Genomic DNA, 20,891 nt, shown 5'->3' on the forward strand with positions numbered 1-20,891 from the left:
ACATTACAGTATCTTTATGTTTATATTTTTGTTTTAAATTTGATTTATTCAGTCAAATGTTACCGATTTATGAGGATTGCGCACTTATTTTGAAAAATCAGAACAGGAAGTGCTAATATTGTTCTGGAAGCAGCACAGGCGTTAAGAAGCGTTAGCCAGCGACCCTTTACTTGTGTCCAAACTTCTTTTTAGTGCCAAAATCTGGTTGTTTGGCGTCGTAACTTGCCGGCCGGGGTATTTTAAAGGCTTTTAAAGACGGTTAAACGCGAGAAGCCGCCATGGCGTCGCCGCTGGAGATGACAGAGATGTACGACAACGCTCTGCTGGGGATCCTGCAGCACGTTGGGAACATCCAGGACTTTCTGCACGTTTATTTTGGCTTTTTGTACCGAAAGACGGACTTTTATCGCCTGCTGTCGAGTCCAGACGAGAAGATGGGCTTCCCCCCAGGCGTGGCGGAGAAGATGGTGTTTAAGGTGAAGTTTGTCACCGTGTTATTTCTGTCTTTACATGGTAAACAGCGACTTTCTTTTTAAAGTTACTCAGCACTTTAAATCAAAGCCTGTGCACCTGTTTGGGCAGGACCTGTCACTAAACAGTCACAGCTTTAAAGCCATTTGTGTTGGCTACATTTCTGTGGGCAGAACACTGTAGTTTTGTTGTTGTGATATTCAAAAATAGGTAAAAAACAAGAGGTGTTCCCATTATTTTGTCCACCCCATGTATATCAATGACTAAACAATGTGAGGATTTATTGCAGGAATGTCAGTGTTGGTCAGGTGTGCCTAATAAACTGGACACTGCATGTGATGTATATGTATTTGTTCATGTGTGTATCCGTCCCACTCAACCACCTTGTAAAATGTCAGGACTTTATCATTACATTTACATTTATTTGTTTATTTGATAGTGACAGAGCACCTTAACGAACACCAGGGTGAAATACGTGATGCTAATTCACATCCATAGTCCACAGACGGGTAACAAAAACAGAAACAATTAAGTGACAATGTTAAAATACAAATAAACAAATACACAAGTAAAAAAAACAAAAACAAAAAAACTGTGCTGTTTGGTTTACATCGTACCTGACAGACAGGGTGTCCCTCAAGGTTCTGGTTTGGACCCACTTGTATTCTGCATTTACATGCTGCCTCTCAGACGCATCACCTGGTAACACTGGCCGGGATTTTATCGCTATGCAGACGACACACAAATGTTTATATCAGTCAGGGTCGTTAACATTTCGTACCCGTTCCGGCTCTTTCTCAGATATAAATAAAGGAAGCGTCTAACTATCAACAGCGCTCCAGTATCTCCATCCTCTGTTGTCCGAAAGAGCAGTTACCACCCTTAAAGGCTGTGGTTGATGAAGTCGAGCGCAAAGTTTGATGCCCAGTGTGTTGAGATGTCAGCAAAATGTTCTAAAGTGCAGCTGTATAACGCACAAATAAATGTTTAAAAGGTGAAAGGAGGAGTTCAGGAAAAACTGGGATCATGGAGAGAAGGTTGCTCCAAATTCTTTATTGGTGTCAGTTTCACTTTAAGGGTGTTGGTGTTGTAAGTTCTTAAATTACAGCACCACCAAAATAGATTTCTCTCCATTAAGATTGAGAAGTTTTCAGGCCCTCAGCAGCAGCCAGTCACGGCTGAGTCGCTCCTCTGTGGTTAAAGATTGAAGTGACGATCTGATGATTTGTTTCCTCTTCAGACGTTCAAGCTGTTTGAGAAGGTGGCGGACCAAGACCGAGAGAGGCGGCTGAGCGGGCTGCAGAAGAGAGAGGAGAGTCGACGTGTTCCTGCGGCGGTTCAGGAGCTGGAGGTCACCGCCGAGCCTCCCGAGGGGGCGGAGGGGCAGAGCACGGAGGCGGCGCAGGCGGAGAGCTCCTCCGTGGATGCTGTTTCCACTCCGGCCACCTCAGGGGTGGCCGTCAGCCCTCAGCCTGACAGTGGCAGCGTCAGCGGCGATGGCGGAGGTCCAGGCCAGTCAGCTCAGGGAGACCAGGCCGCTGCAGCCTGCACAGACTCAGCAGAACCGTGAGCAACCTCCAGTGGTTTTATCCAACAAAGCCTCTAGATTTTATTGGTGAATCAGTCTGTTGGAAGTGACATTACATACAAGTACATCCCGGTGAAATGTTCACGTTTAAGCTCCAGCCAGGTGAGCGTAAAGAAAAGGAGCACTTATAGTGTCCAGGATCTGGTTGTAACACCTCCTGAGAGCAATGTCACTATTAGGGCTTAAACTCCAGATTAGATCTTCAGCATTAAATATTTGAATCATTTCTCTCTTGTATTTGATTTTTCAGGTCACATTTTAGAATATATGCATGTTTATTTACCTAAACAGCTGCATATGTCGCCTATAGGAAGCGCCTCCTCGACCGTTAATAAGTTATGTTGATTGTTGAGTCATTTTTCAAGCAAAAATGCCAAAAATCCTCCAGATTTTCAGATTTTCTTCATCTTATGTGATACTGAACTGGACATTGTTTCGGACAGTTGGTTGGACAAAACAAAAGACTTTTTTCACAACTTTTCATTATTTTATGGCCTCAACAATCAATAAATGGGATAAACTGCCTGCCTCCTGCCACTTAGAGGGTAACTGTGAGGGGAACCACGGCAGAGAGGCTTTTCTTATGTTAAGAAATAAGTAAAGAATAGTTCCAGTGACATTCACACAAACATCCTGCTGTGTGTGTTTTGTGCTTGTTAACCGTCTCTGTACTTGTGTCTGTGTGCACGTTGTGTTTCAGGGCTCAGGAGAAGTTTCAGTCCGACCCCGACAGCTACAACGGGGCAGTGAGAGAGAGGTACAGCTGGTCTCAGGACTACAACGACGTGGAGGTCCGAGTGTTTGTGCCCAAGACGGTTGTTAAAGGCCGTCAGGTCCGAGTCAGTCTGCAGACCAGCGGCGTGAAAGTGTGCGTGAGGGACGGAGCCGAGGAGAAAACACTGATGGAAGGAGAATTCACTCACAAGATCAACACCGAAAACTCCCTGTGGAGTCTGGAGCCTGGAAGCTGCGTGGTCGTGAGTGCACACGTGACTTATTTAGTTATTTTCCATATTTAAATCAACAACTCTTCATTTAACCGGCCGTGTCGTGCTGTTTGACTTGCAGCTGTCGGTCAGTAAGTCGTCGGAGGTTTGGTGGAACGCGGTGCTGAAAGGAGAGGAGGAGATCGACATCAACCAAATTAACCGTGAGCGCTCCATGGCAACCGTGGACGAGGAGGAGCACGCCGTCCTGGACAGACTCACCTTCGACTACCATCAGAAGCTGCAGGGGAAGCCGCAGAGCCACGAAATGGTGAGGACCCCGACTCATACTAAGAACTTTACCACAGAGACAAGGTGCAGCATTGAGTCGAATAGTTAACTGATGATTTAGTTTTGATTGTTCTTTGTGAACATTTGCTGCTTTTCTTGGGTTTGCATTGTAATAAGTTGAATGTTTTTAGGTGTTTAACCAAGAAAATAATCAGCAGATTGACTGCCAACAGAAACAATGATTATCTGTAGCTCTTATGGGAAAATCCAGGGAGTTCAGAGTAGGAACCCTGTTCTCGCCTCGCCCCTAGATGGCACTGTGGTCTTTAGGAGCTTGAACGGTCCATGTGTGTCTCCACAGAAGGTGCACGACATGCTGAAGAAGGGCTGGGACGCAGAGGGGTCGCCGTTCAAAGGGCAGCAGTTCGACCCGTCCATGTTCGACATCCCGCCCAGCGCGGTGCAGTTCTGAGGCCGAGACTCAGCCAAGAATGAACTGAAGCCCAGTTTGTCTGCAGAACTGGTTGCAGTAACGTCAGAGCTTACCTGCCGGCCTGTTGCTGTGTTACACAGAGTGGGACGGGCGGTTGTGACGAGGACCTGTCAGTATATCAAACATTTCTTTGGTGTTTTGGCAGTTTGAGATCTGATAAATGTGTGTACTTTAACAGTTTTGCTCCTTATTTAATAACTCGACAGTGCCTCTTATGTTTGTCGGCCCGACTGAGCGATTCTTCCTCTTTATTCTCTCAGTAGCCAGATTTCCATCCAAATGTAGCACAAATTTCACCCAAACTTCCAGAAAATCAGCAAAAGAAAAAGAGAATTAACGTGTGTTTCCATGCATGGCTGTAAAACAAACATTAGGAGTCGGTTCATCGAGAGAAACTGATGCAGACGTAAATCTGGAGGCTAGATTATTTTATTTTTCTCGTGGAAAACATGTTGGGAATGTGACATTTCTGTTTGTTTCCTGTATGAATGTGAGGAAGGTTACGGCTCTTTAAGTCACCTGCTTCACGCACGTCATCGTTTATTCATCTTCTGCTGTGTCACAACTTTTCCACCGCAGCAAAACCTAAAATCTTTTTGAGATTTATTGAGTTTTTTTCCCGGATTTTCTGTGTTTCTTCTGGTGGTAACACCTCGTTACCGGGCGAAAGACGAATCCTTTTCATCTCCTCTTCGTCTTGACTCCTCCTCTGCTCTTCTAAGGCCACGAACTTGTTGCTCTGGTCTGTTATTTATTTGTCGTTTATCATAATTAAATTGCAAATGGACGTTATTACAACGTGGAGACGGGCTTTCTGAGCGACACGGATCTACTGCTAACAGAAAAACAGCTGTTAAATAAAAGACTTATTAAATGTCAAACATAAAAAGTTTATTCTTGCCCTTGGAAGTAAAAGTTTGATAAGAAATCCTCAACTTCTTCCACTCAAGGCCCACTTACTAGCTTTTTTTTTTAAAGTCTTCATCATTTATCATCAAGTGACTTCAGTGTAACTTGATTTTTTGGGGCTCTGGAATGAGAATCTACAAGAAAATGAGCAAACTCCATCTGTGATGTGGCTGAAGACCCTGTAAGTCAGTGTAATGAGAAACTTTTTCAAAATAATGAGTTAGTATCTCAAAGAAAATCTCTAAAAATGATTAGAAACGTTCTCGGCATTTGCATAATCTTGTGTTATGCAACTTTTTTAGACCATTTCTCAATATTTTCATATATTAAGTCGTTATTCTGAGATTGAAAAAGTCTCATAATGCCTTACAGGATCTTTTTTTTATATTGTTTTGGCAGGAATGGGCCACCATAGCTGCCTTCTAGTAAGTGGACCTTGAGTTTTAGATTTTATTCTGTCTTACAAATTGTTAAATTCTGCCTCTAGATAATAACTTTCCTCCTTTTCAGTTCATATTTTAGGGTTTTGAGGTGATTAGTGTTCGCTGGGAGCTTAAGGAGTCAGTTTAATTCATTCAAACTGGGTTTTCCCGGAGCTCCACTGCTCCGACGCACCTGATTCAAATGATGGATGACGAGCTGATCATTTGAATCAGGTTTGTCGGAGCAGGAAACATCTAACGTATTAAAATATTCAACGTTTTTTTGACAGCAGACACCTGAGAAAGACAGGAGACGTCAGGAGAAAGAGGTAAGTTCTGTATTTACCAGAATGCCCTGGTGTGAATCTCTAAAACAGAATAAAGTGAACTATAAGTGGTCTACATGCTGGAAATAATGCTTCTAAAGGTTAAAAAAGGATCCCTGAGTAATAAGTTATTGATACGATAATGTAAGTCAGTTGAATATGAGAATGTAATCATTATTGTCAGCGGTAGAAGCACTGAGATCTGTAAGTAAAACCAGCAGTACTACAGTTTAAATATAGTCTGTTATGAGTAAAAGTCCAAAATAAACGCTTTTAATTGAATAAAACAGCAAAAGTACAAACATGAAGATGTTGTTTAAGTAGAAAAAGCAGTGTTATTATGCAGAATAATGTATTTATTATAGTTAATGATGCATTAATGTGTTCACCACTTAAACATTACGTGATGAGGAATAATAATAATAATAGAAGCAGCAGAAACATAAAGTGAGAACAGTAAATGAACGGCGGACACGCTGGCTGCTGCTGTTGGTTGTGACTCATGGAGCGGACTCGGTGTAAGTGCTGTTGGGAAACGAGCCAAAATGGAGGATATTTATGTTTTTCCAGGCGGCTTTTAGGTCTTTTGTGACGGCCGAGTGTGTGTGTGGGATGTGATGAGTTAAAGATAATAGAGAGGAGCTGCCCTCGCTGATAACTGAGCTTTATGGCTGCTTTGATGCTGTGTGTGTGTGTGTGTGTGTGCAGATTTAAAGGCAGGATAGGATGCTGATATCGATCGCTCACATCTAATTATCTAATCCAGATGCCTTTAAATCACCTATTTAAACAAACCAAACCATCTGTTTCCTTTTAGTTATTCCTAATATCTGTCCTAAAGTCAGATTCCCTGCAAAATCAGAGAAACTATTCACAGCACCCGGATAATTCAAGCAAAATGTAAATTTTCCCATCAGTGAGCGGTATGTTAGCCTCCTAAAAGGAAGCAGGAGGAGGTTTTTTCTACAGAGTTTTATTTCTTATCTTTAATTTAGTGGTTTTTGAACTCTGGTGCAGGATCGCTTCCTTTTTGTTTTCACTTGTGCGCTCACATTTAAAGCGTCACATCGTCTGCAAAGAGTGGTTGATTGTCGAAGTTGAAATGAGGAGTTTTTTTTATACCTTTTTATTTAACCACAAAAACAGAAATGAGGCGGCGGCAGCTGGTTGGAGGGAAATCGTAAATCACCCTCGCTATTAACGGCCTACTTGCTTTGAGTTCACAGGTTCTGTTGAAGTTAGTTGACGTTGGAAGTTAATTATTCTGTGATGTGATGCTAAGTTAGTTGATAAATTTTAGCTGTACAGAGTATTTCTTGGTAATTTTATAATATTTATAATAAAATGTTATTAAATCTTATCCCCATCAGCCTCACATTTCCTGCACAAACATCACCTGCTCGCTAGCTGGCTAAATCGTTAGCCTCAGTGGCTTCGAGGCGCCGAATCTTTTGGTGTAACCACATGAACGCCGAACATACCGCGCACACGACTTTCCATATCGTAAAACAAGCTCACGAGTCTCATTTAAAGGAAGAGGGTCTTTGATAGAGACGCCAAGTGGCAGAAATATCAGCCTACTGCATGTTTTTAGTTGCATTGTGTTGGGCTCTCTGGGCCACCGTAGTATTATAGTATAATAGACAGCTGGGTGGCTCAGTGGGGGCCGATGGCACATTGCTGCCCCGGGGCCCCTCAGACAGGTAGATGCGGCCGTGCAGCTGCCAGAAGGTCCAGAGCAGCAGTCACTGCAGTGCACTGAGCAGAAGTGCATTAAATGTTCTGTGCAGTTTGTGCTCCACTCGGGGGGCTTCCTCACTAAAACTAAAAATAGCCCCCAACCAGCAGCCCCACTAAGTTTCAAGTGGAGTAATTTCATCATCGGCTGCAGTCTTGTCTTCATTATATGAATGATATCATTAAAGTGGAGGCTCCTCTCATGCTGCCCCCCCCTCCGCACTCTGCAATCAGCGCCTTTTGATTTCACTTTTTCTTTATTTCTTTTCCTTTTTTTTCTTTAATCCGGGGGAAGACGTCATGTGCTGAGCTCACATTACCATCTTGTGTGGTATTTAAGGAGTCCGTCCTCCCCGGCTGGCACAGCGGAGAGCCCACTGCCCTCCGAGCCGGCGTGCGTGTGCGTACCTGCGGGTGCGTTAGTGAGTGTGACTGTGTGTGTGTGTGTGTAAGTGTGACTGTGACTGTGTGTGTGTGCGCTGGGTTGCAGCTGAACCGTCCGGAGGTCTGAGGTGGGCGGAGACTGAGCCTGTGGTCCTCCCGTCCGCAGAGACGCACCGTGCATTTCGGACTTTCTGCACCCGCACCCGTCCGAGCAGGAAACATCATGGCAACGACGACCTGCACGCGTTTTACAGATGAATACCAGCTGTACGAGGAGCTTGGCAAGTAAGCCGCTGTTACATTACGCTTTTCTGAGTCTGCAGCCTGCATGCAGCCTGCCTGACCCTGTCCTCCAGAGCAGGATGGATGGATGGATGGATGGATGGATGGAGGTGTAGCTCATCTGCGGTGATGGATGCATCTCCATCCCCTTCAAAACAAAACCCACGCTGGTCCGGAGCTCTAAAATTAGCCTCCCCCCCAACCTAAATCATGATTATATCTCAGTGCATGGCTATTTAAAAAAAAAACCCTCTTTCCACACCAGCAGACTTCTTTTAAATGCATCAGATAGTTGAGATTTTGCATGATGATGGGACCAGAGGAGCACTTCTGGGCACCACCACCTCCTCCTCCTCCTCCTCCTCCTCCTCTAACCCACAGGCTAATTAGGGACCAACCGGCCTGATATCAGGGAAAAGCTGATGTGTCGGAATTAAGCTCCCTCATCATCAGCTGGCTTTAATCACAGTGGCACACAGCTTGGTGGAGAAGTCAGAGAATAATGCTGCTGCTGCTGCTGCTGCTGCCCTTGATCTGCTAATCTAATGAGGTGTGATTTGGATTTTAAAAAAAGAGAGAGAGAGAGAGAAAGAAATGGAGAGATTGTGGATGTGTGGCCCCTTCAGACAAACTGAGAGAGACTGAAGAGGCTCTGGGTGCCACAGTGGGTAGATGCAAAGTGGACTCAGTGTCTCTGTCAGGTTGTGCGTGGGTAGAGAGGATCTCTCTGCAATGTTTGCCTCACAGGAACATTTATTCCACAGCTCTCCACCAAAAAAAAGAAAAAAAGAAGCAAGCGAGTTCAGTGCAGTGCTTGGTGGTTTATTTTACAGGCTGGTTTTTAGTTCTCTGGGACTTCCTGCCTTGTGTGTGTGTGTGTGTGTGGTGATAAGTTAAAGACAATAGAGATGCTGGAGTAGCAGCAGCTGCCCTCACTGATAACAGAGCTTTATGGCTGTTCTGCTGGTGTTTTGTCTTTGTGTGTGTGTGTGTGTGTGTGTGTGATGCATATTCAAAGACAGGAGTGTTGATATTGATGCTGATTTCTTCATTTAAAGTTTGATAATAAATTGGTTGTGTAACAGAAGAATAATCAGCAGAAAATGCCAAATGTTTCTCAGTTCCAGCTTCTTAAAGCAACATTAAGCAACAATTTTTACCTTTTTAAAATAACATCTTAGCTTAAAAAGATCTTTAAATGATCCACTGGCTCGTATAAAAGGGAGAATGGCGCCTCTTCTTGCACTTTGTAACTTGGGGTGCAAACGTTTTACAGTACGTCACTTTTTATTTTGGGTGCAGATGTTTTCGGTTTTCCTTTTGCTGTCTGGTCTTTTGTCAACGTTTGCTCTCCTCCGAATATTGTTGGCGCCTTTCTTCGATCAGATATCAACAGAATTAAATGTGCCAACGTCCTGTAATTACCAGTTGTGGCTTATTAAAAGTTGCGTATTCTTGCTTTAATTTGTGGAAATTTGCTGCTTTTCCACTCGATGAATGTGGGTTAAATAGGGACGATCGATCTAAAGGTACTTAATCAATTCTTGCAAATCCACTTGATGAATTTTAATCCAATATTCTCCCTTTTTTTTGCTCCGTTTTTGGTCTCCACCTCGTCCTGTGTGAAATATTTGGCTCTTAAGCTGCTAAATGCTCCACTTTGTTCACCAGCAGGGCTTAAACTGTGTCTGTGTGCTGTTTGCTGCCGAGCAGGTCGTGTTCAGAGGGTTTTTAAATGTTTCTTTCCTCAACAAACGAGGCTTTAAAAACAGTACCGTTGAGGGTCGGACAGCTAATTTAATAGGTGATTACAAAAATATCTATTGTAGTCAAATTCAATGCAGCATAACAAGACATGCAGCCTTTTTTTTATTCCGTGCACTCTTAAAACGTTAAGCAACAAAAGCCACAAGTAATTTAAAATATTACGTTATGTATTCAAAGCTAAAATATTGATAATAAAAATATTCATTGCATGCTAATATTCAAGTTTGGCCTAATTTTAACTCACTTAGTAGCCTTTTGTTGAGAGGAAGAAAGTTTGTCATTGTGAGATGTGCTGGGAAGCTCCAGGAAAAGCTAATAAGTGGCCCTTGAGTCATTTTGAATACTCAGGTGTTCCCATGTATATTAGCCTACATGTTAGCTTGTTGGCTACATCGCTGCCTGAATGTGTTGTCAGGTTTGTCCCATTGCAAAGAGGGAGAATATAAAAGATTAAATCAGATGTTTTTTACACTCTGAGTCTAACAGATCCAGGCTTTAGATCCAGATGCAGGCCTCCTCCTGACTCCCACCTGCCCTGCAGGTTACCTGTCACGTCCACCACACGGCGGTGTCAGCCGGTGTCACGCTTACTCATAATGTGTGCATGTTGGAGGGCCCGTGAGGGAGACAGGGGCTCTGAGGGGAGCGTGAGTGTTTCATTGCGTAACAATGGCGAGGTGAGATAAAATTAGCTCTGAGAAATGACAGAGGTGGTTATTTCTGTTGGGTTTGATGAGCAAATGTGGCCCAAAAAAAAACAAAAACACTTTCAATACTCATCCTTTAAATAATCGATGCTGTATCCAGTTATTGAAGTCACGGAGAAAACAAGCCTGTAGACTAGATTTAGTCTCGGTTTGAATTTAGATCAGTCAGGTGTTGCACCACATTCTGCGACCACAGGCGGTGCTGTTATAACTTTTATGTAAGTTGTTGTTGCTATTAAAGATGCAGCGTGTGCCGGATTTAGAGGCAGAAACGAAATGTAATATTCAGTTTCTATGCGCTGGGTGAAAGATGATGAGGAATAAATGTTGTGTTGAGAACCCAAATTTTGACAAATGGAGGATCGTGGTTTTTATTCAGCACAAGAAAAAGCTCAGTTGATCCTCGTCGGCCACCGTAGATCCTCCCACACGGCTGGACGGCTGTAACTTCTAATTCTGCTAGACACCACTAAGTCCTGCAACACTGATGCTTTAACGTTATTTAATCTTTTTACCTGGAAATTTAACACAAATATGCAGCAGGATTCTCTGTTAGCTTTTCTTTCTAATACTTTAAAGACTGAATAACGTTAATAGCAACAACCACTTGGAGCGTAATGCTAATCTGATGACGTCGACGGACTAGCTATGCTAACAGGGATGCTAACTGCACCGGCTTGGCTAATTTAACAGATTAGTGTTTAACGATTCTCTGTTTTAAAGTCTATAAAGTCTTATTGATGTTGGAGTTTGGTATTTTCTGCTTAGTAGCTAATGTTAAACTTATCTAACTTATGATTTAAATCATCAAACACCAGGATTTCTTATTGTTGTTTAGTAAAAATCCCAAAATGCATAATACAAGTGACAATTTGGTAATAAAGGAGATTTATAAAGGTGCATGGAACAGACTTGTTGTTGCAGTTACGCTCAAAATGTTTGCATAAAAGTAAAAGTTTTGCACATTTTAACCTGATTTTTTCATATTAAATCCAGTTCTAGACACTTTTCTTGGTAAAAGTGCTTTAAAAAGTGGAATCCTGCCCGTTTATTGCCGTGATGTACGTGGGTGATATACGTGGGTTTACTAGTGAAGTGATGCCGGCTCGTCTTACTTCCGCCTACAACTTTGGATTTGTGTGCATCAGACATTCACATCAGGTCTGTTTGGCAGCAGAGACGAGTCCAGGACGTCTGAGAGGTCACTCTGATAGCTGACAAAGCTTATGTGGCAGCTGACCCGTCTCCTGTCTTTGTTTCCCAGGGGGGCCTTTTCAGTGGTGCGCCGCTGTGTCAAACTCTGCACAGGCCAAGAGTACGCCGCCAAAATCATCAACACCAAAAAGCTCTCGGCCAGAGGTGAGAGAACGGAGTGCAAGAACGGCATCATGGGAGATTTCTTCATCATGTGCACGTGTGTCCGTCCGTCCCAGATCTGATCTCGCTGTAGCATATTTTAGCGAGTGTTTCCGGCGTGTGAAGCCTCCACGTCTGTTCCTCTCAGAGAGGCAGATGATGGTTTCAGTCAGATCTCATCCAGGACCAGAGGGAGGATCTGAAGAGGAGATCTCTCCACGACAGATTGTTGTGACGGGACGTGCAGACGGCGTCCTGTGGTGTCGTGTCGCCGTGATGAAGCCACTTCCTGTGTGTCTGGTCGTCCTGTCGCCTTTATTGATCAGCTCGTCTCTTAGATTCAGACTCTCTGGTTTTAAAAACACGTCCAGCTTGTCAGTCATGTGATCAAAGCTTTGACTACAGACTAAACATCCACCTCACTTCTCATCAGGAGCTCCTCTCCTCCCTCCTTTCCTCCCCTCCTCTCCTTTCCTTCCCTCTTTTCTCCTCGTTTCCTTTCCCCTCCTGCTTTCACCTTCCTTCTTTCTTTTCCTCTTGTGTTTTGCTTCCTCTCCTCTTATTCCTTGACTTCCTCCACTCCCTTTCTCCTTCCCTTGTTTCCCTCCCTTTTCCTCTTGTTTCCTTCTCCTTTTTGTATCCCCCTGTTGTTTCCTAACTTTTTACTTCCTCCTGTTTCCTCCTCTCCTTTCCTTCTTCCCTTGTTTCCTCCACTTTCATCTTCTCTCCTTTTCCTCTCCTCATTTCCTCTCACCTCCCTCCTCCTCATCCTCCTTTCATTTCCTCTTGTTGCCCTCTCCTTTTTGTATCCCCCCTTGTTTCCTCCCCTCTTTTCCTTGAATCCTTTCTTCTCCTCTTGTTACCTCTTCCTCCTCCTTCTGTCCTCACCTCCTCACCATCCTCTTCTTGTCCTCCTTTAACTTCCTCTCGTTTCCTCTTTTTTGTTTCCTCTCCTTATTTCTTGTCTTCCTTCAGTCCTTTCTTCTTCTCTTGTTTCCTCCTCTTCTTTCCTTCTTCCCTTGTTACCTCCTCCTGTCCTCACTTCCTCTCTCCTCCTCTCCTTCCTTCTCCTCGTATTGCTTCACTTCCTCGAATCCCTCCTTCTGCTCTCATTGCCACATCTCCTCCTCCTCTTCCTCCTCCTCCCCCTCTCCTTCCTTCCTCGTCTCCTCCTCTCTCTGGTTGGGGGGTTAATTGGGCATCTGGGACACACGTGGCCTTCAGGCTCTTCTCACAGATGTATCGTGTTTGTGTCTCTGAACTCGTCGTCAATCACCTTGAGAAAAGTTCCAGCTTCACACTTTGTAAACCAAAACCAGGTTTTCACTGTTTACACTCATCTGATGTCTCGTCCACCTGTTTGTCTGTTCATTCACACCTGACCTTCTTCTTCTGCTTCTTCTTCTTCTTCTTCTTCTGTCTGAGATGTTGATGTAAAGCCTTAGTTTGACTTTCTCGTAGATCATCAGAAGCTGGAGAGAGAAGCCCGGATCTGCAGATTGCTCAAGCACTCCAACATCGGTGAGACTTTTTAAAGTGTTTCCTCTTTGAAATCACAAGCTTGGATCAGATTTACTTCTGAAAATGGAACTTTTAACCCATTAAAATGCAGCGAAGTCTACTTGTGACCCCTTGAATTAGATTTCATGCTGCACACATTAAACTACTGGGGTGGATTTCAGTCAATTAGTTGATCAATAGAAAACCAAAACTATTTTGATATCTGATAATGATTTTAGTTCTTTTCAAGCAAAAATGTCTAATTTATTTTGGACAAACGACTGTTTTGAAGATGTCGTCTTTGTTTTTGATGGATTTTCTGACATTTTATTTTAAAGACAAAATGTTCAACTGATTCATTTGCAGATTAATTGATAATAAAAATTCTTTGTTGCATCACTATTTCTAAATTTCTTCCACTAGATTTAATGATTAATTTCATGGGGAAATTGCAGATAATACACACAAGCAGGAAGGAAACTTGAATTATATGAAACACTTGTGGCCATTTTACAACTTCAGTGCATGTTAGAAGTTATTTTTTATTTTTGTCCTAAACTGGTTACTGGTTACTGGACCGGGGGAAATGCATTTGTTGGGGACTATTTTCAGCAGTGGATTAATACACATTAGCAGCAGGACAGTGTATGTGTGACTCAAAATAAACTACACTGTGGTGTCATGGTAATGAAGGATCATGTCCCCTACTGATCGATTGATTGATTGATTGAGTGACAACAATGAATGATAAATCCCTGTAGCTGACGAGCTAACTGCTAAAACATTAGCCACTGTGGAGCGTAAAGCTGTGCTCTGTCACAGTAGCTCTTCAGTATATTCACTGTGCTTCTAAAATAAACATTAGACAGTAAGTTCACCCAGTTTAGATGTACAGATGTATTTTTAGTAACAGTTTGTGTTCCATCAGACGAGGTCAAATAAATCTAAAAAGTCTGGTGACGCACAGAAAATAAGCAGCGATGGCTTCCTCCATTTTAGACTCTCCTTCCCTCAAAGGTCAGAAACTGATCAGTGCTGCTCTGAAAAGAATGAAAAAGAACTTAATATGAGCTTAATGCAAAAGATTTGGTTCTTTTCCAGCAAAAATGTCTAATTTATTTTGGACAAACGACTGTTTTGAAGATGTTGTCTTTGTTTTTGATGGATTTTCTGACATTTTATTTTAAAGACAAAATGTTCAACTGATTCATTTGCAGATTAATTGATAATAAAAATTCTTTGTTGCATCACTATTTCTACCACCACCCCCACCACACTTTAATGCTCCGCCATATTTGGATCAGTTTATTGTTGGTTTTGGTCTTTTCGGGGGGTTTGCTTTGTTGTTTTTAAGACTAAATGAGGAACAGAAGTGTTTTATAACAAATACTCAACACTTTTTTCAGATGTCAGATTATTTTGATGCCTCTCTGTGTTTCTTTCTTCCTCTTTGCCTTCCTGCAGTTCGTCTCCATGACAGTATCTCAGAGGAGGGTTTCCACTATCTCCTCTTTGACTTGTGAGTTGCTTTAATGCCTCCTTTCCTCCTCCTTTCCTCCACCTCTTCTTCCTCCTCCTCCTCCTCCCTGGTGTTTCATTTTCCACCACTCCCCTCCCTCAGTCCCCGCTGCATCTGCCTCCTCTAGCCTCCCTTCCTTACTTTCTTTTTTTTTTTTCATATCCGCATTCTCTTCATTCCTCCTCTTCTTCTTCTTCTTCTTATTCTTCATCCTCTCTCCTCATCCCCCTCCTCGCTTCCAAGGCAGTTCCCCCCATTACATAACAGTCCTCCCCACCACCTCCTCCTCCTCCTCCTCCTCGTCCTCCCCCCTTCTTCCCCTCCTCCCTACCTCCATCCTTGCGGCTTCCACTTTATCACACACACACACACACACCGATACATCTACACTCCCCCGCACTGGAGCCAGTCTCCATGGCAACCCAGTCGGAGTGAATCCTGCAGCCGGGGTTTCCCCCTAATGAGGACATCCCCCTCCTGTGTGTGTGTGTGTGTGTGTGTGTGTGTGTGTGTGAGTGAAAGGATGTATATAATTTAACGTTTTAACCATCGACTTTACGTCTCTCAGGGTGACAGGAGGGGAGCTGTTCGAGGATATTGTGGCGAGAGAGTACTACAGTGAGGCAGATGCCAGGTAAACACCCAAATTATCCTCATCTCTGCTCCCTCCTCTTCTTCTTCTTCTTCTTCTTCATCCCCTCCATGTGTCAGTCCTCCAGCCTCTGCAGTCCTCCAGCAAACCCCGAGAGTTCGGCTCCTCTCATTAGTGCACACAGACCACTCTTGACACGTTGTTTCCCCCCCTTTTTTATTTATTTTTTTGGCGTTACAGGCTCTGGTGCTGATGGATAAAGCATCTACGCAGTTTTCCTGTGAACTGAATTGCAATCGAGGTCGAGGAGTTTTCCCCAGAGTCAGAATTTACAGACAGATGGAAACATACACATGCACAAAATGCACACATGCCCACGCTGTAACCCCCTCAGGAGGTAGACTTAAATCAATTTGACTGTGGAGGCGGTTTGTGGAGGCGAGAGAGGAGAGAGAAGAAAAGAAGGGGACTGAAACATTAAAAGGAGGAGGGGAAGAGGTAGAACGAGCCATGCAGTAAAAGCTGAATTTTCCAGCTGTTTTTGATCCTCCTTAAATATCATCATCTCTCAGTTCTTGTTCCATCTCTGGCGTTTTACTCACCCCACCTGTTGTCACAGTCACAGCGATGAATTTCAACATAAAGAAATTGCAGCACAAGTTATTTAGCGGTCGTCAAAGCACTTGACGATGACCACTAGACTTCAAGAGGAAGCAGGTTTTGTTTTAGTGATTCTTCACACTGTGGATTAATGAACACAAAACCACAAGATAACAGGACGAATGTAGACGAGCTCTTATTGTACACATTCACTTCTAATGAAGCATGAATAGCACTGTTTAGTTCAGCATCTTCATCTGTTTTAACTACTCAGATTATAATTGAGTCCCATGAGTGATGATCGTCTAGATATATTAATTAAAGGCACAAGTATAAGAAATAAAGTGTTCAGATTAAGATAATTTTTTGAACCTGGGCCCTTTTTGTACATATCCTGGTGTCTAAATGACAGGTAGGTACTAAAACATAAATTTAGTTTAAGTGAATGTCTTTTAGACACCTGGATTGCATATAATCCTTGTTTTAACAGCATCTAAAGCTTAACTTTGATATTTTTTAAAATTGGGGTCCTATTTTTTTTTTTTTTTTACATATCTTGGTGTCTAAATGACAGGTAGGAGATAGATTTATGTTTCTCACCAGTAAAACTTGAGCAATAGTTTCTTGTGGTAAGTTCTAGGTGTCCCTCAGGGTTCTATTTTTGGCCTTCTTCAATTCGCTAGCCACAGAAATATTAGCATCGCTGCCATTTCATGTTGTACATACATTTCTATGCAGATGATAGCATTTTATATACCTTTACTCTTCTCTTAATGTGGTCATTGGAAATCTAAAATTCACAAAAAAAATGAAAATACATGAATATATATGCTATGTCATTAACTGCAGTCAGTTTAGTTTGCATACAGACATCTTGTATTTGCCACTTTGCCAGTTTTAATGCTCTACATACCTGAAAATCAGTATTTGCTATTGGGACGCAGCTCATATTTTATTTTTAGTTTTGTGGTTAAACACATATATACATACTGGCGTGACCACTTGCGTCTAACTTATTAAAGCTGTAAGAGTTTAAGTTTAGAGATGAATTAAAGCAGATTTGTGGTTGAAGATTAAACCACATTGCTGTCTGATGAATTTCAGTGAGGCGGGATAGATGCTAAATAAGCGCCACCAGGACTGCTGTTTGTATTCACACCAGTGCTTCCACGCTGAATTTCCAGTTTAACCACAGAGAGCACATTTGCAACCACAATGACGGCACATAAAAGCCCTGATGATCATCTCAGTGTGTTAACTGTGTTTTTTTCCTGCCCTATTCTTTAGCTTTACTTCCCCTGTTATTTTCTTTTCTACCCTCTCATCTGCATTCATTCTCTTTCCTTTGCATAAATTATATGTGTGTGTGTGTCACTGTAAGTGTTTGTGTGTGGGTGTGTGATTAGCATGGTTTGATTACTGTCCAACAGTGTCTCAGTGACAGTTTCCTCTCTGTACTCCATCTGCACACAGAATCACTCAACCCTCCCTTCTTTCTCCACCCTGTTAAAGGGTAGGTTCACCCAAATATATTAAAAAAAACAAACATATTTTCCCACTTGGGTCCAGGTCCATTTTCCTATAAATGGGACCATAATTTACTAAATATACATCCTGCTGTGTTAAAATGTTTACTTACTTATAAATCAAGTGACAAGTCAGCTCATTTTCTCATAGACTTCCACGCAATCTGGCTCTTCAGCATTGGCTTCACTTTTCAGATCTGGAAGCTACGTCCGCTTCTTTTTACACCATCTATGGTTTTGACATGTGTCGCATATCACCAGTGTAAGATGCCCTTTAGTCGTGTAAATGTGAAATCAATCAAATCAGTTAAATTCAACAGGCTTTATTGGCATAATATCTGACGAGAGACAATGACAAAGAAGGAAACGATAACAAAACAAGACAAAAGGAATAAAACTGAATATTTACATAAGTAACAACTAATAAAGTGAGATTTCAATGTGAATTCAAGACACAAAAGAAAAAATTAAATGGCGAATAGCAGAATTTGTGTCTGTCTATATATCTTACAGTTTGTAATTTTGGTGAACTCACCTCACGATCTTTCTCGGTCTTATGTTCTCCTTCTCCCTGAACTTCTCTGTCTTACTGTCTTTGTGCTTTGTTTCCTTTTCGTGTTCCCTCCTTTATCTGCTCCTCACCTTGTCGTTTTGTCTCCACAGTCACTGTATCCATCAGATTCTAGACAGTGTGTCTTATACCCACCAACATGACATAGTGCACAGGGACCTCAAGGTGTGTGTGTGTGTCTCATTGCGTTGCATTGCCCTGCACCCTCTGAACCAGGGTCGGCCTTTACATGCTTGTGGTTTATTGTTATCTTCTTTTTTTATTCTTTTTTGCCTGTGATTTAAGACGACTTGCCTGCGCCTGCTGTCTGTCGGTCCGTCTCGTTTTGCGTGTCTGCCTGTCTTCAGGTTTTTACTTTTGGGACTCTTGTTGCACTATTTTAGACGGTCTGAACCAGAATTGCGATTTCCTGTGGGTCCTAGCAGGCCGAGCGCCGTACTCTGGGAAAGAGAGAGAGTGAATGAGCATGAAAGAGGGAGGAAGTGAAAGAGAGCTCAGAGAGTTCAGTGGAGTAGTGTCTACTTCAGATGCGTGGACACCTGCTAAAATGTTTGGTCAAAGGCAGCGTTGGTGCCGTTCCTGAATAAATTACATGGGAAAATGTGCAGGTTAGACACAGCGTCTCCCACACGGAGCTGCAGCTCACTCCCACACTGCCTGACTAATGTTTGGCCCTTTCTGGGAGGCAGAAAATAGCAAACTGCACACCTTCTCCCTGCGTAGCTCGCAGACAGGCTCACTTTTTATATGTGTGTGTGTGCAAATGTGGTCTGAGCGTACAGCAGGAGGTCATTCTTATTCTGAATATGTGTGTGTGAGAGTGTGTGTGTGTGTGTGTGTGTGTGTGTGGCCTGTGTTGAGATGCTGCTGCTGCCTCTGCATGGATGTGACAGTTGGGGGCTGAATGTGCCCAAACTAATCTGCTCCCCCTGCTGTTTGCGTGCAGTCATTGCATCCAGCAGATCCTGGAGGCCGTGCTCCACTGCCATCAGATGGGGGTGGTACACAGAGACCTCAAGGTGAGTCACCTGCAGGGGTGTGTCTGCGTCTGTGTGTGTGTGTGTGTGTGTGTGTGTGTGTGTGTGTTGGGAGGGATTTCAAGTTGTGTTTGTCTGCGTCTGACTGTTGTACTAGATTCAGAAGGCTGGTAAGTGCAGTAAGACGTATTAAACCCAGCATGTCCGTGCATGTCCGCGCACCTGATCTGTCGGTACATGCATGAGTCGGCGCCTTCTTGCCTTTCATGAACCTCTAATGTCTGTGCATGGCGTTGACTGCAGCTACTGTATTCATTTTACTACAGCCATGTTTGACCTGTTAGCTGAAAGAGCAACTTAACAGCTGCTGATAATCTTGTTTTTACTGACCTCAAAAAGTTCTCACACTCCTTCAGTGATGTGGACTCACAGTCAGGTGTGGCTGCAGAGGGGCCGTTGGCAGGTGATAGGAAGATGGCTTTTTAGTGTTGTGAATGGATTACTTAAAGGGCAGCTGCTGGACGAATCTGCTGGAAAGTAAACGACAAACAAAACGACCACAAAGAGACAAAACGAGCACAAGGAGTTGCATAATGATCACCTAGATATGAAAATAGAGCACAGAGATGCACAAAACAACCACAAAGAGATAAAAAAAAAAACCACGTAGACACACAAAATGCCTACAGAGAGATGCTGAAAGTGCACAAATGGGTGCAAAATTACCACAAAGAGGCTAAAAACGACTACAAAGTGAAGTAAAAAGAGCACAAATAGACGCACAAAACAACCAAATAGATGCAAAATGATGTGCAGACGACCCCCGTTTGATAAATCAGGTTTCCTCACGGCGACTTTTTAGATTAATAACATACATGCTGTCATTAAAAAAGCATTAAAAACATCTATAATAATTAAAACACACACGCCAGCTGATGCTTTATTACAACCCCGACATGTAGCATCTGTAAGCAGTATTTAAATGGTGTCTAGCACATTATAACATGCTGTAATGTATTTGTAAGCAGATATAACAACATTTTAACATGTTAATATGATTGTTTACTACTATAACTCACTATTAGGTGTGTGTGTGTGTGTATAACTGGGGTATAATCACTTAATGAACATATTTATCAGTGTATCATAAATCATTTATTAATCCATTAAACATGCAGAAGTCCTTATAAAGTAAAATAGTTTATAATATCCTGTAAATATTGATTATGAAGCATTTATTAACATTTGTGTGAACCATATTTTATAGAATACAAAGCTCCATTTCACTGTCATGTCGATATTAAGTGTATACAGTTTGATGAAACCCGTGCCCTCTCCACGCTGCCTCGGCCCACTCCATCTTATTGCAGTGGGACCCTTTGGGGAGCTGCACAATCACTTTCCCCTACAGAAGTGTATTAAAGGTTGCCCACACAGAGGGGAAGGTGGGGAAGGTGGGGAAGGTGGGGAAGGTCGTCAGGTCGGGCCGTGATGATTTCCCTGGTGGAGGTTTATTAGGTTGAGATGTTGTCGCTGTTGTTTTCTCATTAGTTGCGCATGAAACAAAGACAAAAGATGCAGGTCAGGAGGAGAAAGACGCCTAAAAACTCTGTTTAATCTTCAGTGTGCCTCATGAAAAGTCGGGTCCAGTGAGTTTACGTATCCTACATGTCTGTTTATGAAAGAGACGACGATCAGATCACCTTGTTCTCTTGTTTTCTGTCTTCATAACAAGAAGGCAAAATATCGACTCTAAGCTCACAGGGTCAGATTATTCTCACCATTTTCTTATTCACAAAAATGTTTGCTAGCAATTAAAGTAAGTTGAATATTCTCCTGGTGTTTCTTTCTACAGTCTGCTTTCTGTTATAACAGACTGTTGCTATGGACACAGTTATTTTAGAAGAACTTTTTAAATCAGTATTTTGTTGATCCGTGTAATAAGCT

The 20,891-nt window shown here is 42.6% G+C and overlaps 2 protein-coding genes across 2 annotated transcripts in view; both read left to right on the plus strand.

Annotated features, from left to right (window-relative positions):
* The first annotated feature begins 155 nt into the window (after positions 1 to 155).
* On the plus strand, positions 156 to 3,944 carry nudcd3 (NudC domain containing 3). Its single transcript, XM_070850211.1, has 5 exons — positions 156 to 476; positions 1,712 to 2,037; positions 2,760 to 3,036; positions 3,128 to 3,316; positions 3,638 to 3,944. Exons 1-5 carry the CDS (start codon positions 279 to 281, stop codon positions 3,746 to 3,748), a joined length of 1,101 nt encoding a protein of 366 aa, XP_070706312.1. The 5' UTR covers positions 156 to 278; the 3' UTR covers positions 3,749 to 3,944.
* A 3,826-nt stretch (positions 3,945 to 7,770) lies between these two features.
* The window catches only part of LOC139218749 (calcium/calmodulin-dependent protein kinase type II subunit beta), a 40,532-nt gene continuing 27,411 nt past the window's right edge, over positions 7,771 to 20,891 (plus strand). Inside the window, exons 1-6 of the mRNA XM_070850424.1 lie at positions 7,771 to 7,832; positions 11,568 to 11,662; positions 13,121 to 13,180; positions 14,624 to 14,678; positions 15,247 to 15,312; positions 18,914 to 18,986. Of these exons, the coding sequence (XP_070706525.1) occupies positions 7,771 to 7,832; positions 11,568 to 11,662; positions 13,121 to 13,180; positions 14,624 to 14,678; positions 15,247 to 15,312; positions 18,914 to 18,986 (411 nt within the window). The remainder of the gene's footprint in view (positions 7,833 to 11,567; positions 11,663 to 13,120; positions 13,181 to 14,623; positions 14,679 to 15,246; positions 15,313 to 18,913; positions 18,987 to 20,891) is intronic.

The sequence above is a fragment of the Pempheris klunzingeri genome, chromosome 19 (assembly GCF_042242105.1).
Source record: "Pempheris klunzingeri isolate RE-2024b chromosome 19, fPemKlu1.hap1, whole genome shotgun sequence".
NCBI lineage: Eukaryota > Metazoa > Chordata > Actinopteri > Acropomatiformes > Pempheridae > Pempheris > Pempheris klunzingeri.